The sequence below is a fragment of the Gouania willdenowi genome, chromosome 17 (assembly GCF_900634775.1).
Source record: "Gouania willdenowi chromosome 17, fGouWil2.1, whole genome shotgun sequence".
Taxonomy (NCBI): Eukaryota; Metazoa; Chordata; class Actinopteri; order Blenniiformes; family Gobiesocidae; genus Gouania; species Gouania willdenowi.
The window spans coordinates 34,796,780-34,812,177 of NC_041060.1; the positions used below are offsets into that span (position 1 = coordinate 34,796,780).

General features: G+C 36.0%; 1 protein-coding gene across 14 annotated transcripts in view; it reads left to right on the top strand.

Moving 5' to 3' along the window:
- The window catches only part of obscnb (obscurin, cytoskeletal calmodulin and titin-interacting RhoGEF b), a 121,790-nt gene that overhangs the window by 11,432 nt on the left and 94,960 nt on the right, over positions 1-15,398 (top strand). For all 14 annotated transcript variants that reach the window (XM_028472946.1, XM_028472942.1, XM_028472944.1 and 11 more), the window contains exons 3-5: positions 7,513-7,782; positions 9,642-9,902; positions 13,034-13,339. In XM_028472946.1, coding sequence (XP_028328747.1) covers positions 7,513-7,782; positions 9,642-9,902; positions 13,034-13,339 — 837 coding nt within the window. The remainder of the gene's footprint in view (positions 1-7,512; positions 7,783-9,641; positions 9,903-13,033; positions 13,340-15,398) is intronic.

The following is a 15,398-nucleotide window of genomic DNA, read 5'->3' on the forward strand; positions in this document are numbered from 1 at the left end:
AATTTGTTCTGTTTCTATTTCACTGATCTTTGCATAGCGCACCACATTTTCTAAATGACGTCAAGCGGGAAAACTGGTCACATGTCTGTAAGTCTTTTCACACCCTGGAACTGTGCATGAGCGACCTGGGGGGTCATAGGTCAGAGGGATAAAAACATCAACAAGCTCTGTTGATATTTCCAACCTAACAGTGTTTATAGTTTTAATCCAGAGATCTTTAGTGTTTATATTATTAACATTACATATATTCAGACTCGAGGGGGGACCAGAGGTTTGGCCTAGCCGAGCACTTATAAAAACCGCTGAGAGCAGCAGTTTCAAAGGACAGACCTCCTCATTTTCCACATTCCTTCTCCCAAGCTTTTAACTTATTTTCTGTATTTTTTACTTGTGTAGTTGTTTTAACAACTGTAAAGTGTCTGAGTTTTTGAAAAGCGCCTATGAATAAAATGTATTAGTGTTGTGACCACACAATCCGAGACCAAGACTTGCCCGAGACCAGAATGCACCGAGACCGTGACAAGACCAAGACCATTAACATTTATTTTTCTTAAATTAAAAAATATATATAAATAAATACTCAGTCACATTAAGGAAGGTTGTGGTCATTATACAGGGTGGATTAAAGAAGGAATAAAGGATTGTTTTATCCCGTTCTTCTCCGTGTTATTATCACATTATAAAAAAGTTTAAAAATAGCAGGAATCAGTGCTGGTCTCCAACGGTCTTGAGGGAAAATCCCGAGTCCGAGACGAGACCGTGTCAAAACGCTTCCGAGTACGAAACCTTTAAAATTTGATCTCTTGGTCTTGACTACTACAACACTAAATTTCCGAGTGTGAAAAGGACAGTATAAGTTCTCACTTTAAAAGGTCCACCATTCACTAACCAGGTCCATGGTTATTTTTATTAACATATTATTGTAATTACGTTTACAAATTTGAAGGAAGTGCACAGGATGGACACTAAAGAGGTCAATAAGTGCAACAACACTGTTTAGCTGATTGGTCATTGTTTGAAAAGCTCATGTGCAGCATTAGCAGCATTAGCTTTAGCAGCATTAGCTTTAGCAGCTAACTCGGTCTTTTTTCCTTGGAGACTGATATCCTGTTTCCACAAAAACTCTTTCAAGGAATTAACGCTTCAATGGGAAAAATAATGTAAATCTCTGTCAGACTCACTGCCTGCACCATCAGACATGGAGAGTTTATCCCTCTTGACCTTTGACCTCATGTGTGAAAAGGCTTATTGGACAGAATACTTCCACCTTCTTCTTCTTCTTCTTCATCTGAATGAAATACTGTCTCCACTCAGTCCAAGAAGAAAACAACACTTAGCTCATAAAAGATGAAGTAGTGCCAAATCTTTGTGGTCCTGATGTTTATAGTTTTTCCATTCATGTCCGACCCCGTGACGTATTCATTTACTGAACACGTTCATTCTCGCACAAGTGCAGTTTTGTTTGTGTTTCCTCGTCCCCGAGGATGTTTTAACTTCATGTTCAATCTGAAGAAGTCCTGGTGCAGACCAAAGAGGTATATGTGACAGCACATTAAGGGTGTTTAAAGCGCTCTAGGATTCGGTCTGTCTCGTTTGGGCGGTGTGAACGCAAATGAAGTCTAGAGCAGATCAAACAAGTGAATTCTAGAGCGGATGTTTTTGCTGGTCTCAGAGCGTTTCCAGTTTAAGTCTAGAGTGGTGTTGTTTTCATCAACAATGAAGATGACGAAACGATTTTGTCAACGCCCCTTTTTTCATGATGGTAACAAGACGGTGACGAGCTAAACGTGGCTCTTTTATAACAAAAACATGACGATACATGGGGGAGTTTTTTGTTGACATGACAAAACTGGAGGAAAATGTTAGTGGGTGTGGCCTGTCAGACCTTGAAAATGCAGGATATTTTCTTCAGTTGGGGGGGTAATCTGTCTGTCAAAAGCTTGTTCGGTCACGCCCACCACTGTGGTCACTAGTCACACATACACAAGGAGGTTATTTATTCACTTCCTGGTTAACCTCCTTCACTTTAGCGGCAACGTTGGAAAGCAGCACATGGGTCGCGTCTTGAGAAATGCAACCACATTTTAATTCCAGACGACCCCACATGGGGTCCTGACCCCAAGGTTGAAAAACTGCAACAACCTAATGACTCCATATCCATTGCTTATATTTTATAAATCTGTTCTACTGTATTTTAATGGTTTATTGAATATTGTTTGTGACATATTCTTGCTACAATATAGAGGTGGTCATTTTTTATTTTTTTGGGGGTGAAGGGGGCTATAACTAACACACACACAAAGCAAATGTCCAAAGGTTAATAAAATGTAAATATAGAATTATTAGAATCATGGGGACACTCTGGTCACCGACTTAATAACTGGTGGCAGCAAAATTTAGTCTTAAAAAAAAAAAAAAAAAAAATTATATTATACACACACACATATTAAAAATTGTATTTCCAATTAAGATTTGACATGCAAAAGGAACGTTCCAGCATTTAAATACACAACAGTGCACATAGTTTATTTCAAACAAAATAATATATTTCATAAAAAAAAGATGTTTTAAAGCTCACCTTTGAAATATTGAGTAATCAGCAGATTTCCTTCATGTCACCTTCTCTCCCTATACTTTTTTCTCTGCGTGTTATTTTGAATTTTTGTTTTTCACAATTTGTTTATTGAATTTTTTCATTAATAGGACGAATAACAGAAAACAACAAGAATCCACAAAAACCCTCCCTCAGCAATACAATCATCAGCAAAGAAAGAAAAACAATTATAATAGTAATAAAATAAAATCACATAAAAAAGCAAGTAATCATAGATAAGAAGTAATATACAGAAAATAAATTTAAGAAAAATAAAAACTTAACTAGAGGTAAAATAGTAAATCACAGGCCTTCTTGTTACGATGATGGTAGCAGCACCAATTATCCTTGTCTTTCACAGATAACTGTACGTTTAGGTCCATACAGTGTAAGAAAGGAGTCCACACCTTATAAATCCATTTTTCTAACACTATATTATAATCCACTGACTGTAATTCCTTCAATATCCTTCCATTTTAAAGCAATCACACGTTTGGCTTGTAACAGACAGAAAGTTTGCATTTCGTTATATTTGCATAGAAGCCTTCAGGGTAAATATGGAGTAAACTTCCACTAGAATAATAATCACTTTAACTACCTCACAATAGGTGAAATGTAAGGTTAACACAATAATACATGCATTAAAATATAGACTGTTGTAAGAAAAGCAAGTACAAAATATGGAATTCCTGGAAGTCCTTTGAGTTTGTATCTAAAAGAGTTGAATGAGTCATTTTTCAGTCGTTATGTGGCACAAAGCCTTTCTTTTTCCCAGTTCTGTGAGACCAAATGAAACATTAAGAAAAAGATGTGTGGGAAAAGTTAGGAGGAAAACTTCTCGTCACAACTAAGGAACAGATGTAGGTTGGTCAGCAGTGTAACCTCAGCGAGGCACGGTAAGCAAGGTTCTCAACATGAGCGAGTCCATGTATTTATAGACGTGAACCTCCTCAGTGACTGATTGGGACCTCATTCTGAAGTTAGAGCTGAACATCAGCTCCATCTTGTCTGCATTCAGAACAAGCTCTGGGTGAAGTAGAAGTTTCTGATGAGGTAATAACGTAAGATTCAACGGCAGGAAATAACTGTACAAATGTTCAGTGTTTTGGCTGATGACGTGAGTGTTTTCTGCTGTTTGTGCTCCTGGTGGAGACTCTCACAGCAGTTCAGTGTTTAGTTACATCTATTTTTAGCTGGTGATGATTGGTTCACAGCTGCTCACGCTGACACTATCTTTCCTGTGAATGAATTCCAACAGTGATACTCTAGACATCAAGCTGCTCCTATTTGGACCTGACCTTTAGCGTCCAGGCTGGTCTCACACGTTGTCGCTCTGCTGTCCTGGTCCATGATGGGACCAAACAGTTCCCATTCGTCCTCATGCGAATTATGGGAATTAACGTTAGCTGTGGTTCTTTCATCATCATAAACACACTGTGAGGTCAGCAGAGGTGGCAAAAGTACTAGTGTTCAGTTCTCAAGTAAAAGTATAGATTTTATTTAGTTTTATTTTATTTTGAACACAACAGCAGTGTATCTACCACAATGAGGAAATATAATGATAATATTAATAATAATACTTTAAAAATGAAAATAAATCAAAGCAAAGAGAGAACAAATGGTACAAAATCCTGATCGTGAAGATACTTGAATAAACAAGTTATGATGAACTACGACCGAGGCCGCAGAACGTCTTCGCACCGAATAGCACGTACAAACAAGTAAAAACTTGAGGCCCCCTGGCGCCCCCGTGGCACATACGTCATAATCGGCCCCATTCATATATTGGTATGTGTCAATGATTTGGTTCCACCAACTGTCGCAATATTTGACAGGCAAATAAATGAGAAAACGACTTTAATGAAAATTGCCGAAAAAAGAGGTATGGTCCCCTTGGGACCCTAATGGAATTGTTTTGAATTTTGGAAATAGAGTATTCATACCAAACTGCATTTCGATCTTTCAAGAACTTACGGAGTAGTGACGCGTACGAAGTAATGGGCCCCATTTATGGTATGTGCCCATGATTCGGTACCACCGACCGTTGTAATATCTGACTGGCAAATAAATGAGAAATTGACTTCCGTGTTTTTTGTCTTTTAGGACCCCCTGGGCCCCAAATCAAATATCAGGCTCCAAGTGATGATACGTACACATCCATAAATTGTAGCTACTGAATTTCAGCCTGATCTGTTCACAATAGGAGTAGTGATTTTAACTAGTGTACACAACAACAAGAAGGACAAAGTGAGGGTGTTTTGAGTCTGGTACCCCGGCCTAAAAATGACTCTCGTAAAAGTATTGAAGTTGTTCCCTTACTTGAGTAAAAGTAATAAAATACATGCTACTAAATGTCCTTAAGTAAAAAAGTAAAAAAATTCAATAATAAGACATGATTTTTAAACCAGCAAATTCCATATCTGTTATTTTTTTTTGAGAACTTGTATAAAACTGGTAATAAATATAATCTGTTCCCTTTGAACAGAAAATAATGCAAATGCTCAATAAAACCCAGATTAGCTTTGAGTCTAACATTTTTAAAAAGTTGAAAAAAATTCAAACTACCAAAATTTTGCGTCTTTTTATGCCATTACGTCATCTTCAAAGGTCTTAAAAGTAACAAGCTCATTTTTAAAATGTTACGAGTAGAAAGTACAGATATTTGTTTGCCAAAATACTTGTCACCTCTGAAAAAGCCAGATTTAAGGAAAAGTTGATTTTATTCTCACAAAAATGTAAAATCATACAGTTTGGGCATAAATTTGATATCACTGATAACAACCACGTTCAAGTAGTATTTGATAACATTATTATTATTATTATTATTATTATTATTATTATTATTATTATTATTAAACGTTTCATAGTTTTTAGTTTTTTTTTAAATTGGTAGAAATGGGCTGCTTGTGGGAGGTGATGATGATGATGATGATGATGATGATAGTTAATTTAATAAACTTGATCATTTTTTTTTTTTTTAGCCCTTTTTCAACCTTTTTGCTAATGTTGAGCTAATGCTAGGTTAATGCTATTGCCAGGCGAATGTTAATGCTAGACTTGTGCTAATGATGATATGCTAATGATAATGCTAACATTAATGCTAGCACTAAGCAAATGCTAATGCTAAGTAATGCTCAGCAAATGCTAATGCTAGCTAATGCTAAGCTATTGCAGTGCAACATGGGCCAGCACCTGCATCTTCAACCCATTTCAACTTGTCATTTTTTTCAACTTTTTCAACTATATATTATTAGTTTATTGGATTAGGTTAGGGTTAGAGTTTTCACATTTCATTTATTATGCACGCTGCTTTGTAAGTAGTGATCTTTATAACGCCGACCAAGTACAGTCATGATGTAGTAACGAGGAGCGCTAACAAACTCTGAAACCAGATTCATGTTTCTGATGTGTGGTCATTGTTAACGGACGACTACACGTAACTACAGTAGCTGTGTTTCCATCACCTTTGGAATTTGAAATTACAAAGAAAACATTATCACTGGATGGTTTAGTAGCAGATATTTCAGTTCTTCTAAATTCACAAATTAAATTGTTTTATTTGACATACAATGAAGCTTGCAATATTTCTATGCTCATTGTTTTGGATTTCATCACATATTGTTTGATATAACTATATTTTTCCTCAAAACTTACTATTTCTCACAAATAATCATGTAGAAATCCCTAAAATTAACAATTTTGTATTTTTTAATGATTCAAATTCAATAATCCTTAATACTAGACATGAATATTATTGCATTATGCTTAAGGATGCTCTAAGAAGTAAATCACATACATCATCCAACGTGAGGAGCGACTTAGAGCACAATCATCATCTGATTGCACTGATTTTGCTCAAAGAATAATGTATTTTTCTGGCTCGGCCGTTGTAAATATTCCCTGAATAGAAGTGAATTTGACGCCCATGCTTTAACCTCTTTTACCACAGCCACTTTTCACCGAAAATCACATTTTCATAACAAATAACGTTTTTTTAAGCTTCTACATAACCTACAGGGCTAATTTTTGTTCACATTGAAGTAGGACCCCTAGTGCTTACGGATGACATGAAATTTTGGAAATATATGATCCTGAGTGACAATAAATCATGTTTTATTATAGAAATCTACGCCAATTATCAATATCGAAGGCTATAAAAGCAGAACTAATTGACCTAATGTATGGACATCAACTACAGTATGTTTGGTGATAATGATAAACATTAGGCTAAAGATACACATGTTTTTGAACAAAAAAGTTCAGCCAGAACCCCACTTTGCCACAACTGTGCCAAAGTTTTCCACAAGTTTGTAACTGTAATATGTCAGTCAAATTGATTCCAATCTTTATTAGTCTTACTGTATGTTTGACCACTAGGTGTTGCAATTTGGCTTAAAATAAACACATCCATTTTTATTCAAGTCTCTGCGGTGCCATGCGCAATGCTAACTTTGGTTCCACTCTTAGAGCAAAATAGAATAGCCTTTTATTGTCGTTCCCCTGTAAAAGGCACAATGAAATTTAGGGGGGCTCCCACTGAGTCGTGCACACAAAAACAAAGAAAAACAGGTGCTGTTACACATGTGTCCAGTTCCAGACTGCACTATTTGTTGCATCATCACAACATCCTGTTTTGGGTGGGTTTTTTTTGGTGAGAAAAGTGTCTTCAAAAATTTTAGGACGGAAATGGCCCAAAAGTGCCTATTTCGGTTGTCGGCTCAACATTTTGGTGCATCTTTCTCTACCGGTCTGATTGGCTCGGTTTCTTTCAAAACTCGGAAGTGAGCAGAAACGGTGGTATTGCCAAATGCACTTTCTTACAAAAAGTAAGGAAGTGGGTGTGGCTTATCGCCAGGCTAACAGCTGAGAGTTATGAAGCAACATTCACAGTGTGTTGTAAATGTTTGTTGTCTTTACAGAGCCGAAGGTTCCCTTTAGGAGAAAGCTGCAGGATGTGGAGGTCCAGGAGAAGATGTCAGCTCTGCTGCTGTGCGAGGTGCCGCAGATCGCCACCAGAACAAACTGGTTCATGGAGGAGACTCGACTGGAGCAGAACAACAAGTACCGCATGGAGGAGGACGGCACCGTCCGCCGCCTGACCATCCACAACGTCACCACCAACGACGACGGCGTCTACATCTGTGAGATGAACGAGGGCAGCCGCACCGTGGCCGAGCTCACAGTGCTCGGTACGTTTGACTGCTTTCCAGTAAACCTGTATTATGCGTAAGGCCTTTGACACAGTCAACCACAAGATTTTGATAAAAAAACTACATTTTTCTCATCTGGAGTCAAGAAGTGTAAGGATAAATGGCACCATTTCAGCCCCTCTGGAATATAAAACAGGGATTCCTCAAGGCTCTATATTGGGCCCCTTGTAGATTAATGGCCATATCTCAAAAGGGCCTTATATGGGGAGATACCCCTCCCCATGGTAGAACAAAACAAAGTTTGCTGTATAAGAATTGCCAGAATTGGTGGCAAGAGTGTTTTTAAGCATATTTTAGTAATATACCCTGTGGAAGATTTTTGTAATTTATCGAAAACACATAATCCCATTTGGTACTAAAATGTAGACAATGATGAGACACATCTTCAACAAAACAATTTGGGTCGCTTCTAAATCTATTTTGGCTGTCAGATGACAAAAAGTGACAAAATAACAGTCAAAAATATTTTTTTAATTTGGGAATAATTTTGCTCATGATTGTCCATAACTTTGTCAATATACACGGCAGAATATTGTTTAAGGTCGTAAAATCATCCCAGTACATTCCCCAAGCTCATAAAATAATACTTTCGACAAGAAGAAACAATTGAATAACAATAATTTCAAAATGCACTGTTTTATTGGCCGCATTCCAATAATTTTGCAATTTTCTAGGAAAAATCCACACAAATGCCACAGCTTCGTCCGTGAGCTACCATGGAGCGATCACAGTCAAAGCGCTTTCACAGTAAAGGCTCCACAGATCTAGAATAATCTACCTGTGAACTGAACACCCTCACAGATCTCAACATGTTCAACACCAAAGTAAAGTGCTGGTTAATGTTATACCGAGCCTGCAAACACTAAATAAATTTTAGAAGTTTGTAAATTATTTATATTTTAGCATGACGTGTATATAACTATGTATCACTGTTTACCTTTGTCTGTTTTATGTTGGGGACCAAGTCTATAAATAATCCAGATGGCCCATGGCAGGGTTGGGGTCAATTCAACTTTTCAGGTCCAATTACAGTTACAATTACATAAGCAGTCCCCAGGCCCCTAATTATCAATTATCTATGTTCAATTACAATACAATTACAGTGACCAGCATTTTTTTCCAATTATAATTCAATTACAATTATGTTTTTATCCTCAGAAACTCAAGTACAATTATTTTCTCAATTACTAAAGTTCAATTACAATCAATCACAATTACTGAGTCTGAAATAAATAACCTAATAAAAGTGAACCTTCCTCTTGTGTTAGCTTTTTCTTAGCATCTCTAATGCTAACGGGTCCTAAATCAGCTGTAAAATACACTAAAAACTAATATCTATCATCTCATTTATTTCATATCTATTGATTACCTTGTTATTCTTCCTAATAAATGAAAATATAGGTTTTAATAATGTATGAAGGAAAATGTGTGAAAGCTTGATATAAAACACATTTTAATAATTAATTACATACATGTAGAACTGTACATATAGAACTGTAACATGGTTCGTCAGTTTTGCAATAAATTATAATTGACAACTTTTATAGGATTTTCATGGCAATTACAATTACAAACTCAATTATCTGAACTCAGTTACAATTGAATTACGATTCCGACATAACAGATTCTTTAAAATGACATTACAATTAAAATTACAACATAATTTTAATTAATTATCAATTACACAACTACAATTATAATTGACCCTGGCCCATGGATATGGCATTGGTTGTTATATTTTTAAATGTAACAATGCTCTCTGTTCTGTCCCTCCTAAATAAACTAATGAACATCCAGATGTGGATTCTCTGCTAACTTGAATACTTGTTCTTTCTCAGGAAACATCACAAAGAAGCTACCCCGGAGGACGGTGGTTCCCGTCAGCGACACGGTCATCTTCTGCGTGGAGCTGGAGCAGCCGTGTCCAGACGCCTACTGGACTCGTAACGGAGAGAAGCTAAAGGAGGATGCCCGCATCGCCATCGGCTACGTGCTGTGTCAGTACACGCTGACCATCAGAGACTGTCAGGCCGACGACTCTGGGGAGGTGGCCTTCATGGCCGGGGACTGTAAGACCTCCACCCGCTTCACCGTCACAGGTCAGTCTGTAATGAAGCATTGAGACGTGGAGATGAAACCTATCCACTGATCCACTCATTTAGGGATTACAACTAATGCTGTGCAACATAACAATATATACTGGATCAATATATACTAGGGATGTAACGATTAATCGTAAGGCAGTTAAAAATCGATTCATAGGTACCACGGTTCACATCGATGCTCTGAAAATTGAATCGCAGTACTTTTTTTAAACAGCAGAGGGCGCTATATATTAATCCTTCCAGAAGCGGACGTGATGGGCGGAGTCTGCTACTATTTTCTTTCTTGCCGCCATTTACTGTGAAACATGCTCATAAATGATTCTTTACTCCTTTAGCACCGAAAGAATATCTGTAATATTACATGAATATCTGTAAAAGTCACGTTTTTCTATTAGCTCTGTCTGCTAGCATAGCTTCTCTTCTTCACTGGTGGAATAACTGCATGCCAACCAACCACTGAGTTACCAGCGCCCTCTGCTGGTCTAAACAAATATCTGACGTAAATACAGTAAAATGACTGTTTTTTTTTTTTAAAGTCCAATTTTTAAGGCACAAAATACATTTTCAGTTGCACTTTTAAAAAGAAAAAGAACTATTATGCAGTTTTGAATTGTTTACTATAGAACCAGAATTTAAATTAATAGGTTTCTTCTTCATTTGTATTATTACTTTATTTATTTCATTCAAGATTTATTTTTAGTTAAATTGCATCATTTTGAATAGTTTATCAAGGGATTCTTTTGACAATGAAAAATAAAAGGAAAATAGTACAGTATTTTCCCCAAAAAAATAAAGGAATATTTTTCAGTCATTTGTCAACATTCCCATTTTGTAAAAATAAATCATGAGAAAATCGTATCGTGAACCCAGTATCGTGAATCGAATCGTATCGGGAGTTGAGTGAATCGTTACATCCCTAATATGCACTGTATATTAGTTTTACATACCACCTGGTTCCTCTTTTTTGCCACTCTTGACTGTTTTTGGCCCATTTTAGTCACTTCACGCTTTTCTTGACATGTTTTTGCCACTTTTGGACCATATTTTGCCTCCTGTTACTCATTTATTGTCACTTTACTCATCACTGTTAACTCATTGTTTACCATCGTCAAATGTCTGGCTGTGATTGGCTGATCACCATCAATCAATCTAACTGGATCAATACATTTTCAACAGTGACTTCCTCTGTGAAAAGTGAGGGAATGAATTTTAGCTTTTGTGTGTATCCCCCCCATCCCCCACGGGTGAGACACACCTGTATATATGGTAGTGTAATGTAAAAACATTTAGTGTACGATAAAACCCTCTATGTACATTTGTGTCGTTATTATTGAAACAAAAAAATAATTTAATATAAAAAAATGAAAAAAAAAAAATTTCAAACAAAAAAAGTATTCAAACACAATTTTTTTATTTTCTTGATTATTTTTTGATTGAGTAATAAAGACATAAATATACTGCCCATAATATGGCCCAAATACAAAAAGATGAAATCAATCAAAAAAAAAAAGAACACTTTTCAATCAAAAAAGTGTTCAAATGCAATTTTTTGTTTAATGAAGTGATTTTTTTTCTTCTTTTTTTAATTGAATAATGGACACAAATCTACCTCCATACAAATGTGTCTCACAAAATAACACAAATATACTCAAAACAAAAGCAAGGATACACTAAAAAAAATACAAATAATTACAACATTGCAGGAATATCTAGCATCATCTTCACTGCACAGCTCAAGAGTAAGAGCAAGAGTCACGTGTGCGGCCAGAGCCAATCGCTGCGCACACAGCTAAGCAGCTGTAAACACATGAGCGATAGAGAAGAAGATAGTTTAGACCTAAACATAGAGCTCTCTGAATAGATCATTAGAAACCATCAGCCACTGGTGAGTCTTTTAGAGACACGTTTCTCAACCCGTTCAATTCTCCATCTGAAAAACTGCAGAGTCTCTGTGGTGCCGTGCATGGAAGCTAAGCTCTGACCACTCGGTTCAAAGGTACAAAATGATTTTTGTTTTTTAAAAAAAGACAGCCGAATTGTAGATAATACTTTAATTTACTTACTCACTCATGTAGTTTGGAGCTTTACGTTTTGTTTTGCGCAGTTTTGTTACTTTTCTGATTTGCGCTACAATGTCTATGGAGTTTTGTTATCAGCGTCTCAAACATTCACGGGGACACTTACACACGGTATTTATTTATTTGATGCGCGTTCACGGAGTCGGATGTAGACACACACACACACGGCTGATGCGTGTGCACGAGTAGATGGATGTAGACACACACACACACACACACAGTATTTATAATAAAAGTATCCTAAATGAGTAAAACTAAACAATATTTATACAAAAAATACACAAAATTATTCCAGAATCACTACAATGGCAACAAAAACAATAATTATGCACAAAAACACAAGAGAAAGATACAAAAATACACATAATAACTCCAAAAAACATACAATACAGAAAAATACACTAAACAAAAAAATATAAAAGTGAGTAAAAAAACAAAAACAACAAACACATTTATCATGCTCATGTCCCATATTATTAAACCAGGAAAATTGCACCCACATTTTGCCCCTACAAATATACCCCTTATGCTCCCACATAAATGCATACTTCTGAAGGGCACTGTACTAGTACAGTAGAAGAGAAAATACTCCGAAAACACACAAAACTACACTAAAAATGAACAAAACGAGTAATACACAAAATTACTCTGAAAAATATATGAAATTACAGAAATTGACAACAAAAGTACACAAAAAACAAGAAAAACCCGAAACTCGCAAACCCACAGTACTCACAAACAAGCAAAACGACAACAGAAATACATAAAAATTACCCCAAAAAAAAGCATAATGACAGCACAAATACACAATATGACTCCAAAAAACATATATTTTAGAGGAAAACTACACAAAAGGACTAGAGAAAGACAACAAACATACACAGAATGAGAGAAAAAACTGTATTAATGCTCAGATAGCTGAATATGCTAAATGTTGACATGAATGTTGATCATGTGACCCTCTGATCAAACAAACACATTTTTTGGCCCTATTGTGATAATAGTTGCTGCTCTATCAGACCTTATGTTTCTGTTTCCCTCCTCTAGCTGCTCGCAAACACCCGCCCGATCCTCCGATCAACGCCGTCGTGCAGAACAAGACGGACTCGTCCATCACCATCCACTGGTCTCCACCCGACACCGAGCGCCCCGTTCCCATCAAAGGCTATGTGGTAGAAAAGAGGAAAGTGGGGACACAGACGTGGCAGAGGTGCAACGCTTCACAAACCATCACCTCCACCCAGGTCACTGTATGCAGCTTTAGCGAGGAAGCTAGCTACCAATTCCGCATCTCTGCAATGAATGACTTTGGCCAGAGTCCATACCTGGAGGTACCTGGAAGCTTCTACCTGGGTAAGACCGAGGAAATGTTTCACTGCACCTTTAAAAAAAAAAAACCTACACTCTTTGAGCTTAGGTACCAAAACAGTACCCTACATAAAACTGTTGTATATCATTTTTCCCCCAATTTTTTCACATCAGATCTTTTCAACACCTCCAGACTTAACCATAGATATAACGTTTTCATTATGATTCTATTTATTTATTTAATTTATTTTTAAAATTTTTATGCCCTTTGTCAAAAAAACTATTTTTTTCAATGACAAAAACACAAAATATTCACTTTTTTTAAAAAAAAAGTTCCAAAGTGGAACATTTGATATGAAGTTATTACAGATGTGAGTCGGTCAATTATTTATTTTGAGGCAATATTACTTTTAGAGCTATGAGCATTTATTGAAAAAAAACAATGACACTCCCTGAGCTTAGGAACCACTGTACCCTTCATAAAAGTGTAACACAAATGTCATGTATAAATATTTTCTACTATTTCAGACCTAGCCATAAATATAACGTTTTTCATTACATTTCTATAAATCTTTTATTTTTATACCATTTTTGTCATAAAAACACAAAATTTTCAATGACAAAAACACAAAATATGCTTTTTCTTGAGAAAAAATAAGGTGCAAAATGAAATATTTGAAGTTATTACAGACTTGAGTAGATCAATAATTGATGGGAACATTGATTTTGAGGCATTATTACTGTTAGAGCTCCACTATTTGAGTTTTGGTACCCTTCATAAAAGTGTAATAAAATGTCAAATATAAATATTTTTTCAACACATTTTTCACATCAGAACTTAGAAGTTGTTAGAAACTAACCATAAATCAAAAGTTTTTCTTTATATTTTCATATTTATCATATATTTATGCCCTTTTTGCCATAAACCACTGATAAACCAGTTCATTTTGCCTCATCCCACCTAAAACCTGTTTTCCCTGTATTTTGAAGGTTGAGGCTTAGATTAATTTAATACTTTTATATGTCAGGATGACAGTATATCCAAAATATGTGGTTATAATGGGAGTCAATAGGACCAAATGGGTCCTGAACTCAAAGAGTGTCGGTACGTTTTATATCTCCTCTTCTATACATGTTGCATTAAAAGTGATAATGGAATTATGAATATGACAATAAAAGAAAAGTTCTGTCCAAAGTTCATACAATTAGTCTTTAAACTAAATGAGAAACGTGAGTATTTAAAACACTGAATAAGCAGGAGGAAGACGTTTGGTCCTCAAAGGTTCTCTGAGGCTTTTTTAAAGAAACAAACACACAGTAAAACTTTGTTAACACAGAATATTCAAATGTCAGCAATAGTGATGTGAAAAGATTCTTTCAATGCTGAACCAGAATATTGAGGCAAAAACATGCTTTAGATTCCAGTACATTTACATCAGTGGTTCCAACATAAATAATGGAACTTTGGTCCTGTGATATTATATGGAAGAGTCGTTCTAAAAAACACTCTGATTCTTACGCAATAGAAACAGAACCTGTAGTTGTCACTGGAAGAGGTGGAGCATGTGTCAAACTCAAGGTCTGATATCTCAGCCACTCCAAATACAAAAAATATATTAAAATCCACAATAATTCAAAGCTCAGTTTTATACTTGTTTTACAGTATCTCATGTCGGCAATCTCAAATTATTACACAGAATTTCCCCGAATTCCCAAAAGTGAAGATGCTAATAATTTCAAACGTAATGTATTGCACACTTTTATTTGAAAAGTACTGTTGTAGAACAAAAGTACAATAACTTTTGGCTTGTAAACACAAACATATACTGTAAGATGCTTATTAAGAGCAGAATTCCCTTTACACTGTAGTACAACATAATATACTGTACCCCCAGAGACCAGAGCCAGGATCATCCGTGTGAGCAACAGCTCCATTGTTTTCTAAACATGTGAAATATTTTTCTTTTATTAGGGAGCAGCATAAACAGGATATTGTGAGTAGAAAGTGTCCATGTGCAGCTAACGCGACTGCAGAGATAAAGTGGTTGAACACACAACAAAAAGTAGTGATTTCCTCTTTTTAGTCCATGTTGTGCTAGGGCTG